Below are 16,587 nucleotides of genomic sequence, written 5' to 3' on the forward strand. Positions count from 1 at the left end.
TTGCGCGAATGCAGCCGGAAAATGCTGGCCAGTCGAAGTTGCGTTAACATTTGTCGGGCTTTGCGTTCGCAGCTGTTATCGATTGCGTGGAAATTTACATAATATCTACAGGCCGCCTCGAGTAGAGTTTTCCTGGGGAAAAGCTCAGGCGGAAAATGACACATTATCTACACGAGAACTTACCGAAAGCTTTAGCCGGCGTTTTAACTTGTTTACAGACAGCTGGCCATCAGCTGATCCCCAAAACATCGGCTTGCGTCAACCGAGACAAGGTCAAAGCGTGGGCGGTACGCTTTTCGGGGTAGTGGTTTGGGTGGGTGGGCTCTGTGGGTCACATCCAGGAATGTGCGTGTCTGTAGTTATCGAACTTTGACTCTGTCGCAGCCAATTGGATATGCATTGCGTTTATTTTTGGACCAGCTAGCGGCTATGGAGCGACCCCCCACGCGAACCCACCTACAGGAGGGCCTTAATTCCATAATTCCCATAATACCATTATATCTATGTATCTCCTATCCCTCGGAATCGCCTTTTGATTTGCACCTCTGGCAGACAGCAGGTGGCCCGTGCCGATACTTTTGTTGTTGATTCCATTTGCTCGAGCCGAACATTATGGATGTTCCTTTTAATTGTTCTCATTGGATGTGCAGAAGTTGTTCAAGGCTGGCCCGCAGGAGATCCCCATGGATATTTGTTTGCAATAAATCATAATTATAGCTAGGGCTTATGCCGATGAACGATTCAGGGCGCCATGAAAATAATAACAAATAGTTTTGAAATTTATGTGTTATTTTTAAAAGACTAAAACAGTATTATACATAAATGCATAAGTGAAATTCTAAAATTTATACAATTAAGCTTTACAATTTGCAGACTTCCATTCATCAAATTAAGCGCATTTCAGGAAGCGCAGCAAGTAATAAATTCTGAATAACACTCGTATGTTCTGCAAAATGTTTGACAACAAAAACCAGATAAATATATTTGAGAATTAATGTTATTCATACACGCGACGGCGTCTCGCAGTTTAAATGTTCGATGCCGCTCGAAAACGGTGTATTTTTAAAACAACGCGAAAATGCTGAAAATAGGAAGGCGATGAGACAGGGCAGAGACCGAAGGAAATGGAAATGGAGGTGGGAAATCAGAGGAAAATGAGAATATAGTTCTGCGTTGACTTCTTCCTACTCGCGCGACGACTGGGGACCGAGGACTGCAGTAAAAGTGCTGTTTAGAGTCCGATTGAGATTTCAGTTCGCTGGGAGACGATCGCCGAACGAGACCGTAGCAGAATTTTCATGTCGCGTCGTGGCTAGACATCAGAGATATTTACATATATCCCTAGATATATTCATGTGCTACCAGCTGGCAGTGGCAGTTTTGAGTGCGGCAAGACGCGTCAAGTGAAATCGAGTTATGTAAGTGCCCTCTGCATTCGCGGGTTCCAAACGCTTTCGATCCAAGCCAACCCATGAGGTTCAAAAGCTAATTTAAGTTCGCAGCGTAATTAAATCGATCTGAAGTGTTCTAAATATAAAACTCAGCTATTTTAAACTCAGAACGCTCCATGCGAAAGTTCAAGGCATTTCGCAGGATAAACAATGAAACGAAAAATCTGGGAAAACATAATGGATATTTTTTACCTAACTCGCCAATTTCGAATTATAAAAAAGAACTGTGCATTAGGAAAACGCAAGTATAGGCAAGCCAAAGAAATGTTTAAAAATAGTTCCCCAAAAGTTCTGCCATAAAAATAAAAGCGTGTTCTTTCGCGGCGTGAGACTGTGTCTGTGAGTCAGCGTTGCGTTCGCCTCGGCGGCTGCCTCCCAGGGCATTAGCCACTGCTAGAGGATGCCGACGCCGGCCCGAGGAGACGGCGGTGGAGGCGTATCTCCTGGGGCAGGTGGGGGTACCGGCACCTCCATGTCCCCCTCCAACCACTGCAGGCGGCTTTCATAATTATTGCTGCGCAGTGTGGCACAATTCCGGGATAGATAGTGCGAGAATGGAGTGGCTGCAGAAGGTTTTTAAAAATAGCGCGAGAGACTCGGCAGTGCAGGCCCACTGAACACGTTGCGTATACGCGACGGGAGAGAAAATGGGGCTTGTTTTTGCTCTGCTGTTGGATAAGGCGTTTTCTTGACATTTAATGGCTCATTAGGCGCGTATTTAGTGCAGAAAAATAATGTAACAATCGTTTGCAGATTGTCATTTAAAAAAATATTAAAAATAGGTTACCCTCGTATTCATTCCGGAATGCTTCTTATTAACTACCTTCCTCAAATACCTTAAACAAAGCATTTTTTCTTCCTATTTCTTTGGTTTACTATTTCCTTGGATAATGTAAACTTATCTACAATCTGTTACTTTAAAAATAGTTCTAGTACACAGTTGCACCTGCCATTTTCATTGCTTCGAATTTATCATATACACCAGAGATTACCTAAATGTCAACAAATAAACGAATTTTTGTGTATTATGGACCAATACAGAAAATATGAAAAGAAGGAGTATCTAGTACTTATGGTAGTATGTGACACATTTGAAAGCCTTCCTAAAACATTGGTAAAAGGAAACATTATTTTAAAAAAATGTAATAAGTTACTCTCAGCTATTATTAATTGCTGATACGTTGCACCTTATTTACGATCACTTTCTTCGATATGGCCACCTGCGTCATTACAAATCACATATTCGCTCAGCATTTGGACAGTATGCTTCTCTCTCTCTGATTTCTTCGTTCGCTTTTATCTTCTCTATAATTTGAAAATTTTAAAAAATATTCTCTGATCCCACGTCTCATTTCTCATAGGCTCTCTACTTGTTCTCTTTTCCAATTCTTCCCCCTCTTTCGCCGATTTTCTTGGCATCCCATCCACTTAGCCGCGTTGACAGAGTGAGTCAATTGAGTCGCTAAAAAGCATTTCCCTCTTTCGCATCGTTTCATAAATAAACAAGCCCGAAAATGTTTTGCCAAAATATACATATTTTCGAAAATATTCTAAGCACAGAGAGATGTTTTAGCCTAAATTTAGCGGTTTTATTCTCGGTCGAACTCTGGCAGCGTTTGGATTGGTGCACAGCATCCACCAGATTGCACTTTCTGGGCACCTTCCGCATTGGCCGTTGCCTCCGGAATTCGGGTGAGCCAGCTAAAAATATGCATTCATAATTCGCATTTCTTGTCAGTTCGCTTAATTGAATTTGAAGTCGTTTGAAGTGGTCAAGAATGAGCGCAAAAGTGCCGCAGGGAATCGGCGATCTATAAATACAATCAGATAATAATAACCTTTTTCATCGAGCCTAATAAGAAATTCTATCTTACGTATTCAGACACAAAAAACAAACCAATCAAAATTATCGTGAAGAAAAAGAGACTGCTGAACGAAAAATATGACGACCCAACAGTTACTTAGCAAGAATGTCCGCTCCATGCCCTCTTGGGTGGTAAGTACAAGTCAGTGCTCTTAATCAATATCGTATTGCAATAAGTGTCCACTTCAGAACGAGGCCAATGACCGCATTGGACCGAAGCCGCCGCCCACGCCACCAAATGGAGTGGCTGGGGGTCATCCCAAGGCTCCTGCCCTGCCGCCCAAATCGAAGGACACTCCCGAGCCGGACTACGAGATCATAGAGTTCTCCAACCAGCAGTACTCCAACGAACCGATGAAGACCACAGTGATAAGGACCAAGACGCCAGGTGACGTAGTTAGACAAATATAATTTTTCAAATCATATTAGGAATATGAATCTGATAACTTGAATATTGACATGATTTAGTTAAACAATGTTATATATATTCCGTTTAATATTATACGGGTTCTAACAACATTTCCTTCTTCATTCATACTTTTAGATAACAAACTGAAGTGCACTTTGTGCGGCTCCCAGAACCCCTGGGTGACCTGCGCCGAGTGTGCGGGGCAGATCTTTTGCGCCTCCTGCGACGACATGTTCCACAAGCACCCCAAGCGTAAGACACACATGCGAAAGGTATGTTTTTCCAATCCGGATTCAATGAGAATGTAGAATATAAATACCATACCTTCGCAGGCCGTGGAGCAGGGTACCCCACCGATCCCCCCGAAGGTGCAACCCGGTGGCGGGGCACCTCCCCCAGTGGCACCTCCGCGGCGCAGCAAACGCGGCCTCCTTACACCATTTCTGGGCCGCAAGGATCAGGTACGCTGCACGATCTCCTAGACTCGTAGAACCAAGTTTGTAATTTTCGATTTGAATGCTTCAATAAAACAAGTCCTTAAAAACCAGAAAGCCCGCCAAAAAATTGAAAATCAACGACCGAAACAGATATATTTTTGTCAATACTTTTCGACTTTTCCGAAACCGAAATGGCACCCAACCCGACTCTTTTCCAGATGCTGCCGCCGCCCTCGCCCACGCCCTCGCACAAGTCGCTGGGTGGCTGGCGGGGACCATTTGGGGGCGGGGCCACGCCCCCGGTGCCATCAGTCGCCCACAGCACATCCAGCTCCACCTCCACCTCCCAGATGAACAACCGCCCGCTTCCAGAACCACCGCGCAGCGAGGGTGGGGGGTCCTCCAGATCGGGCACCCCCAAATCCGTATTCGACGCCATCCAGCGTCCGCCGTCGGTGCAGCTGGAGAAGATCAAGACCAAGGCCAGCGCCACCCTGGACCGCATGGCCATTCTTCAGCAGCGATACCGCCAGCAGAAGGCCCGACAGGATCTGAGCGCCAACAGCGAACAGGTGAGTGAGCCCGGGTCGCAATCCCACGAATCCCCTCATCATCAAGTGTCTCGTATTGTCTTTGCTTCGGGCAAAATAATATCAAATGGGGATCAAGTACCTTATTTTTTATCATTTTATTTAGAAAGTTAAATCTTAAGTTTATAGATGGGAACTAAATAAAATAGTTCCTGTAGGGGCATTCATGAATTGATATTATGCTTTAATACAAAAGGATTAACATTTGGATACCAATTTAGTATTTATTATTCAAACCGTTTTCCTAGAAAATATTTGTGTTTTGTTTTAACAACCTTGAAAATTTCGGGTATTTCAGAAACAATTATTTTTTTAATGACAAATGAAATATTTTAAGAGTTAACATTTTTTTGATAAAAAACATAGAGAAGCGATCATTTTGAGATGATCCTTGATATTGTTTTCCCGCTGCACCTCGTATCGTCATTGTCTCGTCTCGTCATGTGTCGTTTCTCCCTTCCCTCTCTCTCTTTCTCTGTTTCTCGTTGGTCATTTCCCTACCGCAGCATTTGTCAAATGGAGCCGGGTTCGAGCACTGGTCAAACATTTCACCATCGCCCTCGCATTTTCGTTCCGGCAGCATGTCATCCGGTTTGAACTCATCCCATTTCGATCTCTCGGATGACTCACAATTTCACAATTCCTTGCTGCTCCAACAACGACAGGCGGCCGGCGCCCAGCGGCGGCAGATGAGCACCTCGGTGTTTAACCTGAACACTAACCCCCGGCGACCTTTGGCCGAAACTCAGAACGGCAGTGCCTGGCTCGCCAATCAGCGGATCCAACAGGTGAGTACGAACAGAGTTGGAATAAAATGTAAATCCAACTGTTGGTTAAAATTACAATAGGGTCAATTTCTCAATGTCCCGTTAAGGTTCTAGTTATCTTGTATATGTTACTAACATAATGTAAGTTAACGTTATCATGATAACTTAATTGTTCTGTAACACAAGCACCATAATATTGAACCGATTGCTTCCGCAAAAAATTTAAAGTCAACGTTAAAACTTATCATGACATTAAGAAGTCGGCCAAAAACTGTTTTTTTAACCATAACCACACACTAGTCAAAAATGGATTCACAATTCAAGAATTGCGAATTATAAATTAAATCTTAGCTAATCTTACGCATTAAATGAACTTCTATTGTACCATCCAGTGAATCTTTGAAGACCCATTAAGGGCTACTAAGTACAAACCTCTTCTTCGCAGGCGCAGTCCCTAGCGCAGCTAAACTGCGCTGGCTGTCAGCAGAGCCAGCAGCATCCTGGCTGGGCACAACATCCACATCACCAACATCCCCAGCACCAGCATCCTGACCAGTGGTCTCAGTTTGGCTCCCAGCAGCAGTTCAACAACTCCAACCTGTCCCTCAATGTAGGACCTGGTTACATGCCACAGCAGCATCCGCACTATCCGCCACCTGTTTTTATGACCCAACGTGGAATGATGCCTAATATGTATCCCGGGGCACCCGGCTATCCCATGATGCATCCAGGTAAGCTGCTGATATACTCCCCATAATGGTGTTTTCAACTTTTTTTCTCTCCCTCACCAGGTGTCATGGGAATGCCACCTTCGGCTGCCTCCAGAGCTGCCTCCCGCTCTCGATATGCCGCCTCCCCGACGCCCAGCCGCAAGTCCATGTCCTTGCGGCGCAAGCGCAACAGCTATGTGGACGACGAACTAACTGATGACGAAGACTCCGACCAGGATGACAGAAGGTCCTTGGTCTCCAACCGATCGGGCATGACGAGCGCCTCGCGCTCCCAGCATCACCATCAGCCACGTCAAAGGCGCATCTCGAGTGCGTCACAGCTGATAGGTGGGGATGAATTTGATGGCGATCAGAGACACGGAACGAGACAGCACAAGATACGAGATCGACGGGGATCCATTGCCAAGTCAGTGCAGAGCGAATATCTGCCGGAGAGACGGGACAATGAAGGAACCCTTACCAGAAATAAGCCATCAACGGACTCCGCTCGGACGAGTCGCATTTACTCTGATTTGGAATCGGAGGGTTCGGGGGCTCGGGCCCTTGTTCAAGCCAAAATCCAGCAGAAGCTCCAGGAAGCAGATCAGCACAAGTCTTCGAAGAAGACGGAGCCAAAGCGAAGGCCTGAGATGAAGGACGAGAACACTCAGGCTGCTGCGGTGGTGCAAAAAATGGTGACCCAGGCCAAGGAGGAGAGTGCCTCGGAATATGAGGAAGTGGTAGAGGAGGTAACTGCCTCAGAAAGTGAGGCAGAGGCTCAGGCTCAGTCACCCGAGCCCCAGGTTGTCCCTGAGGAGATTGAGGCCGACGATCTGGGTCCACCACCTTCCACGCCAGACCACGAATGGGAATGCGAGTTTTGTACGTTTGTGAATGAGCCCAACATTAAGATCTGCTCCATATGCTGCAAGACCCCTAGCAAACCTCCAGTTCAGCCTAACAAAGTCAAGAAGGTGGAAGAAAAACCACAACCTCAAGTTGCAAAGCCCAGTAACATTAAAGTAGCCGCCAAGCCAGAAGTCAAGCCAACGCAGAAGCCCGCTCAGAAGAACCAGCAACCGAGTCAGAAAACAGTAACTGGATCCACCAAGAGCAATACCCAAACCTCCGCCACCACCACCACAAACCCAAGGATTTCGCCAGCTGTTAACTCCAAGAACGCCTCGAGTATTCCCGTCAAGACACCTCCAAAGCCTACGCTGAAAACTTCGTCGGAGAACGAATCCGACAATTCGCTGGCCAAGAGTATACTGCACAAAGGTAGGCTACAAAAGAGAATCTCATTTTTCGAAGGCACGAAGGCCTAGCCCCCCTAGACCTCTCAAGACTACACCTAGTTAGTACCCTAATAAAACCGTAAACTGTATCCTACAATTAACGCATTTATGGAAACCAAATACAGAACCAAACCGCAACTCAATCCGCAACCAGTTTGTTTGATTTGAACCCATTGGTGACCCCGATCCCTTTCCTCCCCAAAGCTAATGCTCTCATCCGTATCGTTCCAGAGTCCGTTGAAAACATTTGGAATACTCTGGATGAGAGCATTCAGGCGCAGGCGGAGAAGGTACTTAAGAAGGCACAAAAGGTGTCCACGGGCTGTGGCGGAACTCCGCCTCGGGAAGTAGAGGCCGTGGAAATGGGAACCTCACCGCCGCCCCAGAGCATTTCTACACAAGTAAAGCGTAGTGGTATGGTTGATCGAAGCAGCGGATTAATTTACTGGTTTATTCCAGACCTACGACGCCCTGCCCTTCAATTCAAAGTCGGAGGAGATCCCAACAGTTGTGCCAACAGATCGCTTCAGAACCCCAGAACCGAATAATATGGAGCGACGCCCTCACTACCGCAGCAACTCCCAGCTGCCGCAGGAAAATGAGCGATATCGTAGTGCCAACGAACTGAGGTACCACGATGGCTTCGGCTTGGACCCCTATAGTGCCGGTCTTGTCACCAAGCGACCCAATTTCATAAACGATTTGCGCTTGCTGCAACATGTAAGTTGGGATCATAATAAACTTGGTCTGAATTTAAGGATAGGCTCACACTTGTTTGAAACATGGGTTATCTTAATCATCGAGTTCAACTGAACGTATTTATTATATTCATTATAGATTGATGTTATTCCTGATTAATTGATTTCTAATTGCTTCAGCAAATCTCTTCGCCCTTCGACATGCCCCACGAGACATTCAGCGTGAAGCACGAACCTGCCCGAGATCCGGAAACGGAAATGCACATCATTCTGAAGGAGCTGGAGCTGTACAAGTTCACAGTCGAGGAACTGGAGGCCGCTCTGAAATACTGTTCCCCCGAGACGCATCCCATTCAGTGGCTGCGCGAGAACTGGCACAAACTAGTCCAAACGGTGCAGAGTTTGTCCACCAAGTACGGGCAGGAAAGAGGGGAAAACACGATTGGAACCGTATCCCAAAACGAGGCTCGAGAGGCTCTACGAAATTCTGGTGGCAATGTGTGGCAGGCCGTGGCGGACTGCATCCAACAGCGACAGCAGAAGTACCGGAAACTGGCGGCCAAGGGGAACTTCCTGCGGGACGACATCGTGAACGCGCTGACGGCGCACCAAGGTAATGTGGAGCAGGCGCTGGTGGAGCTGAATCGCACGCAACTCAAGCCATTCCTAATGCGCATCTGGGGCTCGCCGAATGGCGTTGAGAATGAGAGTGGCTCGGCCATAGACACCAAGTCGGGTTAGTTTGTAGATCGTACACCCAGTCAATCGCAGTGCCATAATGTCCCATCTCTCATTTGCCACTACAGATATCCATGACTTCCTGAACACTCATGCTTTGGACTGCCTGCAGCCTCCATTGGCCATGGGGGAGAGTCCCAGTCCCAGTTCCAGTTCCGCCCAAGCAAATCCCTTCGACCCACTTCGAACTGACGATAGCCCCATAAAGTCCACCTATGCCACACCCAGTCCCTATCAGTTGGAGGACAGCACCCTGAAGAACCTGGAGATACTCATTGGCAACATGGAACAGAATCAGGCCAAGCAGAACCAGGAGGTCCTGCGCTCCATTGAAACCATGCTGGACACTTTCAAGGGCAAGCCGGAGCTGGAGTACGAAACGGATCCGGAGATAATGCGTATCCTCACAAAGAGTCCCATCAGCACGCTGAAACCTCCGGGATCCGTGGAGGATAAGTCTTCCGAGGATGTGAAAAACTTTGTGTGGCAGCACATCCAGGACATTGTGCCCAATCTGGTGCAGCAGGTGGAGCAGGAGCTCCTGGAAAAGACCGAGGAAGAAATTCATGTTGAGGTACCCCAGTCTGAAGCAGTACCTACACCAGAACCTCTTCCTGAACCAGAACCCACTCCCACTGTGGATCCTGGTGTATATATTATGGAGGAGGTCATCAAGCCCAATCTGAAGGAAGCCAGCATTCGTGAAGAGCTACCACCAAGTTTTATTTACGCCACAGAAATAGCCAACTTCAAGCTGGAGTTTGATCGAGGCACTGAGCGATGGCACGAGGCGGAATGGGAGAGCAGTGATCTAACTGATGCGGAACGCATTGTTTTCAAAAGCTATATGGCTCCTAAGGAAACAGTCAAGGAGGTGGTTACAAAAACAGATAACTTGCCTCCATCAACTAAAACTCGAGAAGAATCTGCCCCAGAGGTGTCCACCAAACCCCACAAGACTGAAAATATCGAAGAAGCCAAACTAGGAACAGCAACACCCTCATTAGCTGAAAAAGAAATCGTTAATAATAAACTCGCACAACAACCAGAAATATTAACACCTTCAGTTATTGAGAAGACCATTAATGAAACACCGACAGCAATGGAAAATAATCTACAGAAATCGACGGGAACTCAACTCGATGACCAGCCAAGTACAAGCAGAGAAGCTAACAGAAAAAGTAAGCTGCTGAGACAGCCGAGGAAAGGTAAATTCAGGGATCAAAGTCAAAAGCCAACTAACCGTTTAAAGTTACCCAAAGATAATGAACCGAAAGAAAATGGAATCAAAGAAGTACAAAAAGAAAGCATTAAGCAGTCGGATTTGGTTAACGAAAATGCAGTTAAGGACAAAGCAGCAGACACAGAAGCAAATTCTACTTCAAATTATATTCAGTCTGTTGCAACTGAAACCGTTATACCCACTACAAAAAACCTGCATTCTGAAAGAACAGTTAAGGAAATTGAAGACTTTGCAGTAATCGATCAAAATATGGCTACTCCATCAAAGATTGGCAGTGATACTAACCAGCCATCAGATAACTCTGAAAGTGTATTGACCAATGCAGCGACACAAAGTACTGTAGAAGCTGTTTTGAAACAACCCAATGAGCTTCAAGAGGTTGCCAAACCAGTTAGCCTGAACGAAATAAGTGAACCCATTACTCAAGATAAACCAAGTATTGAAGATGATCCTCTGCCAAGCACTACCATTAATGAAGAAGGATCCGAAGAGTCCTATGATATTGCTGAGGTCGCTAGCACAACGCAAATAACTGAAGCTAACGCACATCCCCAAGTAGACTCAACAATTGTAAATGTTCCTCCATCAGGCAATACACCAGTAAAAGAAGAATACAACGAACTTAGTGTAGAAGATACTCTCCCAACGGCAACCATTTTTCAACCATCATCTACAACAAATGAAGCTTCAACATCTGAAAATGTAGGTATAGCTCCCAGTGCCCTATCGAACGATCACAAGAAAAGTCCGAAACGTTTTTCAAAAATTCCTGTGAGAACCCTGAGCAGCAACAGCCTTCGCAGTGAAAGTAGGACCAGTAATCGAACTCCAACTGCAACTGATGAGATCGAAAGGGAAGAAATTGCGATCGAAAAGGTAGAAGAACACATTAGGGACAAAGAAAGTACTTCCAAGACAGAAGAATCTTCTGTCACAAAGCAGACAGCTACACCGGAGGAAATTCCAGTTACCGAGGAGATCCAACCTGATCAGGAAACTAACGTTGTTGAAGAACCTGCAGTTCAACCTTTGTCATTAGATCTGGAAGTGCAGACCCCCGCAGCTATAGCAGTTACACCGACTGACTCCGAAGAAGTGTTCGAGGATGCCCCCGAATTTAGCAGCAGTGAGGGAACAAGACCCCATGATGAGGCCGCTTCCGATGCTGAGCTTTATAGTCTCGATAGCGATGGACAGCGGGCTGAGACCAAATCGCCGGAAAATGAAGTGCTCCTTTTACTGGATGAGGAATCCCAACTGGAATCGTCAATAGCCAGGACCAGCAGCAACGCCAGCATGGGCTCCCAGTCAACTCAATCGGAATCATCAAAAGTTGTACTCAAAGAATTCATTCCTTCCGGAGATCCCGCCAAGCAGAACCTCAGCGAATTGGTTGAAGACACCCAGCGGTTGATCAAGCAAATGCGCGATGAGATCAGCATGGATGAGTTTGAGTCCACCGATGATGAATACTCCGATGAGTACTCGGATGAGTATGACGAGGGCGAGGAGGAGGAGTGGTACGACAGCGAGGGCGAGGAGGAAGGGGACTTTGATGCGGAGGAGGGCAATACCTACAACGAACACCCTTCCTATATAGAAGAGGCATCCACCGGTGACGAGGGCACCGAAATCGAGGACATAATGGAGGAGGATGAGGATCAGGCGGATGAAGACGAGGCACAACCCACACAAATCGCACTAGACATTGAACCAGTCATATCGCCCGCTCCGTCAGTCACGCCCACAAATCCAGAAGCTGAACAGATCACAAACACTGAGGTTGTTTCCTCCACAGGAAGCACCACGGAGACGGAGTTACAAAATCCTGTCGTGGAGTTGATCTTGCCTTCTCAGATACCTGAAGAGGAGGCAAAGGCTGAAGCTCTGCCCATTCAATCTCCTCCCATCATAACTGACTCGGAAACTAGACCTGCGGAACAGCCAGTCGAAATTGTCCTCGAAATCCCCCTAGAAGTAGAGCCTCCCATTGAATTGGAATCCGTTGAAGAACCCACAGCCCTGCCCATATCTCCCGCACCACCCATTGTTGATTCCGAATCCCGACCAGTGGAGCTGCCCGTAGAGACAGTCCTGGGAGAGCCCAAAAAGGTAACCCCGAGCGTAAAAGGCAAAGGCAGCGGTGCTGCTCCAAAATCTGCAAAGTCCACAGTCAGTAAGATTCCCAAGCCCACCAATGAACCCACTAACAGTTCAAGTAGTACTCCCCTAAACAAGAAGGTTCCACTGCGGTCAAAGTCCTTCTCGGCGCCTATGGGTATTTCTTCGGTGAAGAGGATCCAAGAGGTCTACCTCCAAAAACAGAGCTCATCGATTGTGCCCAGTCGAGTGCCGCTCAAGAGCACTCCAACCACCAAAAAGTCCATTAACGAGGCCATTAGCAGGTTTAACTCAAATCAGGCCGAAATACCAAGTACCAGTGGAGCAGCGGCGGCTGCAGCGGCATTGCTGAAGCCCCGTTCCCAGCCCCGCATCCCCAAGAAGAAGTACCACGAGACCTGCTTCTCGGACGATGACTACGAGACCTCGGCCTCGGAGGAGGAGACGCAGGAGTCTAACGAACCCCTGAAAGCCGAATTGCTAAAGCGTAAGCTGAGTATCCCTGTCTTCCGGGCGTATCCTAGTGTTCAAGAGCCGGTTATTGAGGACCCTGCGGTGTGTACAAGTCGAGATATAACTAAGCCAGTTCTATAAGCAGCGTGGATCCTTTGCTCCATCTCTTTTCAGATCCTGGCTCGCAAATATGTCGATCAGGAACTGGTGGCCAACATCGCAGAGGCCCAGATAGCTGCCACCTTGGTGAACATGAAGTTCTCAGAAGATGTTGCTTTGTGGGCGGCCAAAGAGTGCTCCGACCTGGACCAAGCCATCGCCATGCTCCAGCAGGAGTGCGAGCTCTGCATGAACAGCTACCCCATGAATCAGATCGTGTCCATGCTCAAATGCCTTCACAAGTGCTGCAAACAGTGTGCCAAGAGCTACTTCACAGTGCAGGTGAGAGGGGATAGAGATCTAAAGGGATGTGGAACACCTACACAATCTCTGGGGCTTTGATATTTTTCATATACGACTACATTTCTGAAATATGCACTGCAAAAAATACCGAAAGAATTTCATTAAAAAATCGTTACTTTTTTTAAGCTCAACTTTTTTATAGCATACTTGTAAAACCCCTATAAAGAAGATTTTAAATCACTTGCAATTTTTGTGCTGCCAAAAGTCATGTTAAGTCAAGAATACTTAAGAATGATATTGAAACAAAACCATTCATCCAAGCAAACTCCAAAGTTTTGCCTTTGGTATTCTTTGTCAATATTTTTAAGTGTATTGAACTTTATTTTCCAGTTAAGATAACAATTCTTTAATGTTACTCAAACAAATTTTCAGATAACCGATCGCAGTATCAACGATTGCAGTTGCCCGTTCTGCAAGCTGCCCGAATTGAGCAATGAGTCTCAGCATGAAGATGAGCACCTGGAGTACTTCTCCAACCTGGACATCTTCCTGAAGAGCATCCTGGATAACGACGTGCACGAACTGTTCCAGCGCAAGTTGCGGGATCGCACCCTGCTGCAGGACCCCAACTTCAAGTGGTGCATCCAGTGCTCCTCCGGATTCTTCGCCCGACCCAAGCAGAAGCGGCTGATCTGTCCGGACTGCGGATCAGTCACTTGCGCCCAGTGCCGGAAGCCCTGGGAGCGGCAGCACGAGGGCAGCAGCTGCGAGGCCTATCTGGAGTGGAAGCGCGAAAACGATCCCGAGCTGCAGGCCCAGGGCGTCCAGGAGCATTTGGCCCAGAACGGCATCGACTGCCCCAAGTGCAAGTTCCGATACTCTTTGGCTAGGTAAGATAACACACCTTCTATCTTGCAAGTTTAACTGATATCAGAAATGCAGGCTATGATGATTCGCTTCCTTTTGTTGGTTATGTTGTTAATATTAATTTATTTTCACGTATTTCCACAGGGGCGGTTGCATGCATTTCACCTGCACCCAGTGCAAATTCGAGTTCTGCTACGGATGTGCCCGACCCTTCATGATGGGCGCCAAGTGTTCGGTTTCCTCGTACTGCGCCAAACTCGGTCTGCATGCGCACCACCCACGCAATTGCCTGTTCTACCTGAGGGACAAGATCCCCATGCAGCTGCAGTTCCTGCTCAAGGAGCAGAAGGTCAAGTTCGACACAGAGCCTGTGCAGCTAAAGGATGAGTCTAGTAGCTCCTCCAAGGCCCGTGCCCAGGCCCGGTGCCCGATCCCGTTGCAAAAGGAGACACCACAGGGCCTCGTCGATACCGTGTGCAACACCGAGGTGCCCGAAAAGCACGCTGGCATGTGTCGGTGGGTTTCGAATAGGAAAAGGCCTCCAGCATCTCCAAAAGTGCTGTGACTGATACCTGCATAGATCCTATCCACTTTCATAATCTTATGTTACTTTTAACATTGAGTTTGATTGTTCAATCATAGTTTCTTAAAGCCATGTACGGTTTTATGTGACTGATAGCCCTCAACAAAAGGCATACTTCTAGCTAAAAAGAAAGATTCTCAATTACTTAGATTCATTTTTCCAACTTTGTTTACCTTTGACATTACGTTTAGGCAAATACAGGAAAATTGAGCTTTTCAAAATCATGTTAGCTTTTATCGGAGATAACTCCTAATAAAACACAAAGATCTGGTAAAACTTGTAGGAATCTTATTGAAACAGGCTCTGTAAAGATAAGTGTTTTGTAAAAATAACATCTCATTAAGAAATCCAATTAATCGTCCCAAAAAGTATATCATATATATATGGTTAATTGTATCTTTAAGATAAGAAGTCAACCCTACTTTAATTCCTATCTCTCTAATGTCGAATAGAAAAATCTTATACTTATATACTATACTATCCCTATGCCTCCACATTTTTGCAGCACCCACTACGTTGAGTATTTGGCTGGCAAGGTGGCAAAGGCTGGCATCGACCCGCTGCCCATCTTCGATTTGACGGACTGCGTCCAGGAGCTTCGGAGGCGTGGCATCGCCCTGCCAGAGCGAGGACCCTGGGACACCGACGAGATCTACAAGGGCATGTGCTCCGAGGTGCGTTCTGGCTATCTGGCTATCATCAATTTAACGCTTTATTGATTTCCTTTTATTTGTTTGGCACGGTTCGGATTTGGCTTTGCATTTGCTTTTGTCGGGGCTCTTTATGCGGAAATCGAGTTTCCTTCGGCCGGGGGCGAATTGTTTTCGCCGGGTGATTCACTGTCCGCCCCCGCCGATTGATCGATGCGGAAAAAACGAAATAATGAAAATAGGATCGTTTAGCCGCTAACTAATTTGGCTGCCGTCTGACGTATTTCACACGCGTCTTAATTGATATTCGTTTTATTATTATTTAATTGTAAACAGCTTGTGCGGTCGAAGCGAAAATGTTTATAAATGCACCCATCTCTCAATCTCGATCTTTCTTATAGGTAATCAAACAGCATATTCCACTGAAATCGGCATGAGCAGCAGAACAAGTGATGTTTTGGAAGCGGTGGTCGACTCTTGCAATTCTTCATTAATTTTTATGATTTATGGCGAGCTCTTTTATAGACATTTTTATACACCATCCTACACAAGAAACAAACCCAGTTCGTTAGACATTAGACATGGCATGTATACTCCCTCATCGACACCTACTCATCGTACATCCATCCATCCATCCCATTTTACCACTTTGTTTAGTTACTAAGAGATGGAAAACAACAGCCCAAAGAATCGGCACGTGGAACAGAGTGCATCCAATAAACCGAATATGTGAAAATCCAATGCATTTTTAGATTTATTTAATGTTTTTCAGTCTGTGAATAACAATGTGCAGATGGTTGGGCAAGAAAAGACTTTCTAGATAGTGTATCCGGAAGAATGTGGGGAACCAGTGATATCATTCCAAAATTCCAAAAGCAAGTAATTAGATTTCCCGCAAAGTGGGCGGTTCCTATATAATGCACAAAATATTGTATACTTTTGAGCGGACCTGGTTCGTCAAAGCAGGGAAAGTCGTAGAAACATATTTCTCCCCTTGGCCAGTTGCGATATTGCCAAAAAGGCAAATGCGAGCCATAAATTACCTCCCGCGACAAAAAGAAAAGGCACAATAATAACAACCACATGAGCAGAAAATAAACCAATACAGTAAGTAGGGGACATTCGAATTCAAATTCAAATTCACCGACCGACGGGACAAAGTTACTCGTGGAGACCGGGGAACGTGATGGGACGAGAGGCGCAGACGGCGGCATCGTAAAAACCTATTTTCGTAGCGATTGAAACGAATTTATGCGCGCGGCACAACATGTTTTGATATTCGGACAGTTTTACACCAATGGCAACT

At 46.3% G+C, this 16,587-nt stretch overlaps 1 protein-coding gene across 7 annotated transcripts; it reads left to right on the top strand.

Moving 5' to 3' along the window:
• Positions 1 to 1,267: 1,267 nt before the first annotated feature.
• On the top strand, positions 1,268 to 16,022 carry LOC108033802 (E3 ubiquitin-protein ligase lubel). 7 transcript variants are annotated; one of them, XM_017108412.3, is made up of 18 exons: positions 1,268 to 1,418; positions 3,334 to 3,447; positions 3,505 to 3,703; positions 3,860 to 3,996; positions 4,057 to 4,185; positions 4,380 to 4,733; positions 5,258 to 5,539; positions 5,964 to 6,249; positions 6,310 to 7,509; positions 7,758 to 7,927; positions 7,986 to 8,246; positions 8,405 to 8,960; positions 9,031 to 12,881; positions 12,954 to 13,220; positions 13,614 to 14,071; positions 14,193 to 14,564; positions 15,137 to 15,305; positions 15,683 to 16,022. In XM_017108412.3, the coding sequence occupies exons 2-18, from the start codon at positions 3,394 to 3,396 to the stop codon at positions 15,716 to 15,718; spliced, it is 8,781 nt and encodes a 2,926-aa protein (XP_016963901.1). In that variant the 5' UTR covers positions 1,268 to 1,418; positions 3,334 to 3,393; the 3' UTR covers positions 15,719 to 16,022. The 7 variants fall into 7 exon arrangements, with proteins under 7 accessions (XP_016963901.1, XP_016963903.1, XP_050740857.1 ...); XM_017108414.3 differs by having other exon boundaries at positions 8,405 to 8,837; XM_050884900.1 differs by having other exon boundaries at positions 8,405 to 8,837; positions 12,004 to 12,881.
• The last annotated feature ends 565 nt before the right edge of the window (positions 16,023 to 16,587 follow it).

This window comes from Drosophila biarmipes, chromosome 2L (assembly GCF_025231255.1).
Source record: "Drosophila biarmipes strain raj3 chromosome 2L, RU_DBia_V1.1, whole genome shotgun sequence".
NCBI classification, from domain to species: domain Eukaryota; kingdom Metazoa; phylum Arthropoda; class Insecta; order Diptera; family Drosophilidae; genus Drosophila; species Drosophila biarmipes.

Excerpts from the sequence above, each read along its gene's own strand:
- LOC108033802 (XM_017108412.3), top strand. The coding sequence starts at position 3,394 with ATGACGACCCAACAGTTACTTAGCAAGAATGTCCGCTCCATGCCCTCT. Across the intron at positions 3,448-3,504 it reads GCTCCATGCCCTCTTGGGTG|AACGAGGCCAATGACCGCAT; the intron begins GTAAGTACAAGT and ends TGTCCACTTCAG. Across the intron at positions 6,250-6,309 it reads CTATCCCATGATGCATCCAG|GTGTCATGGGAATGCCACCT; the intron begins GTAAGCTGCTGA and ends CTCCCTCACCAG.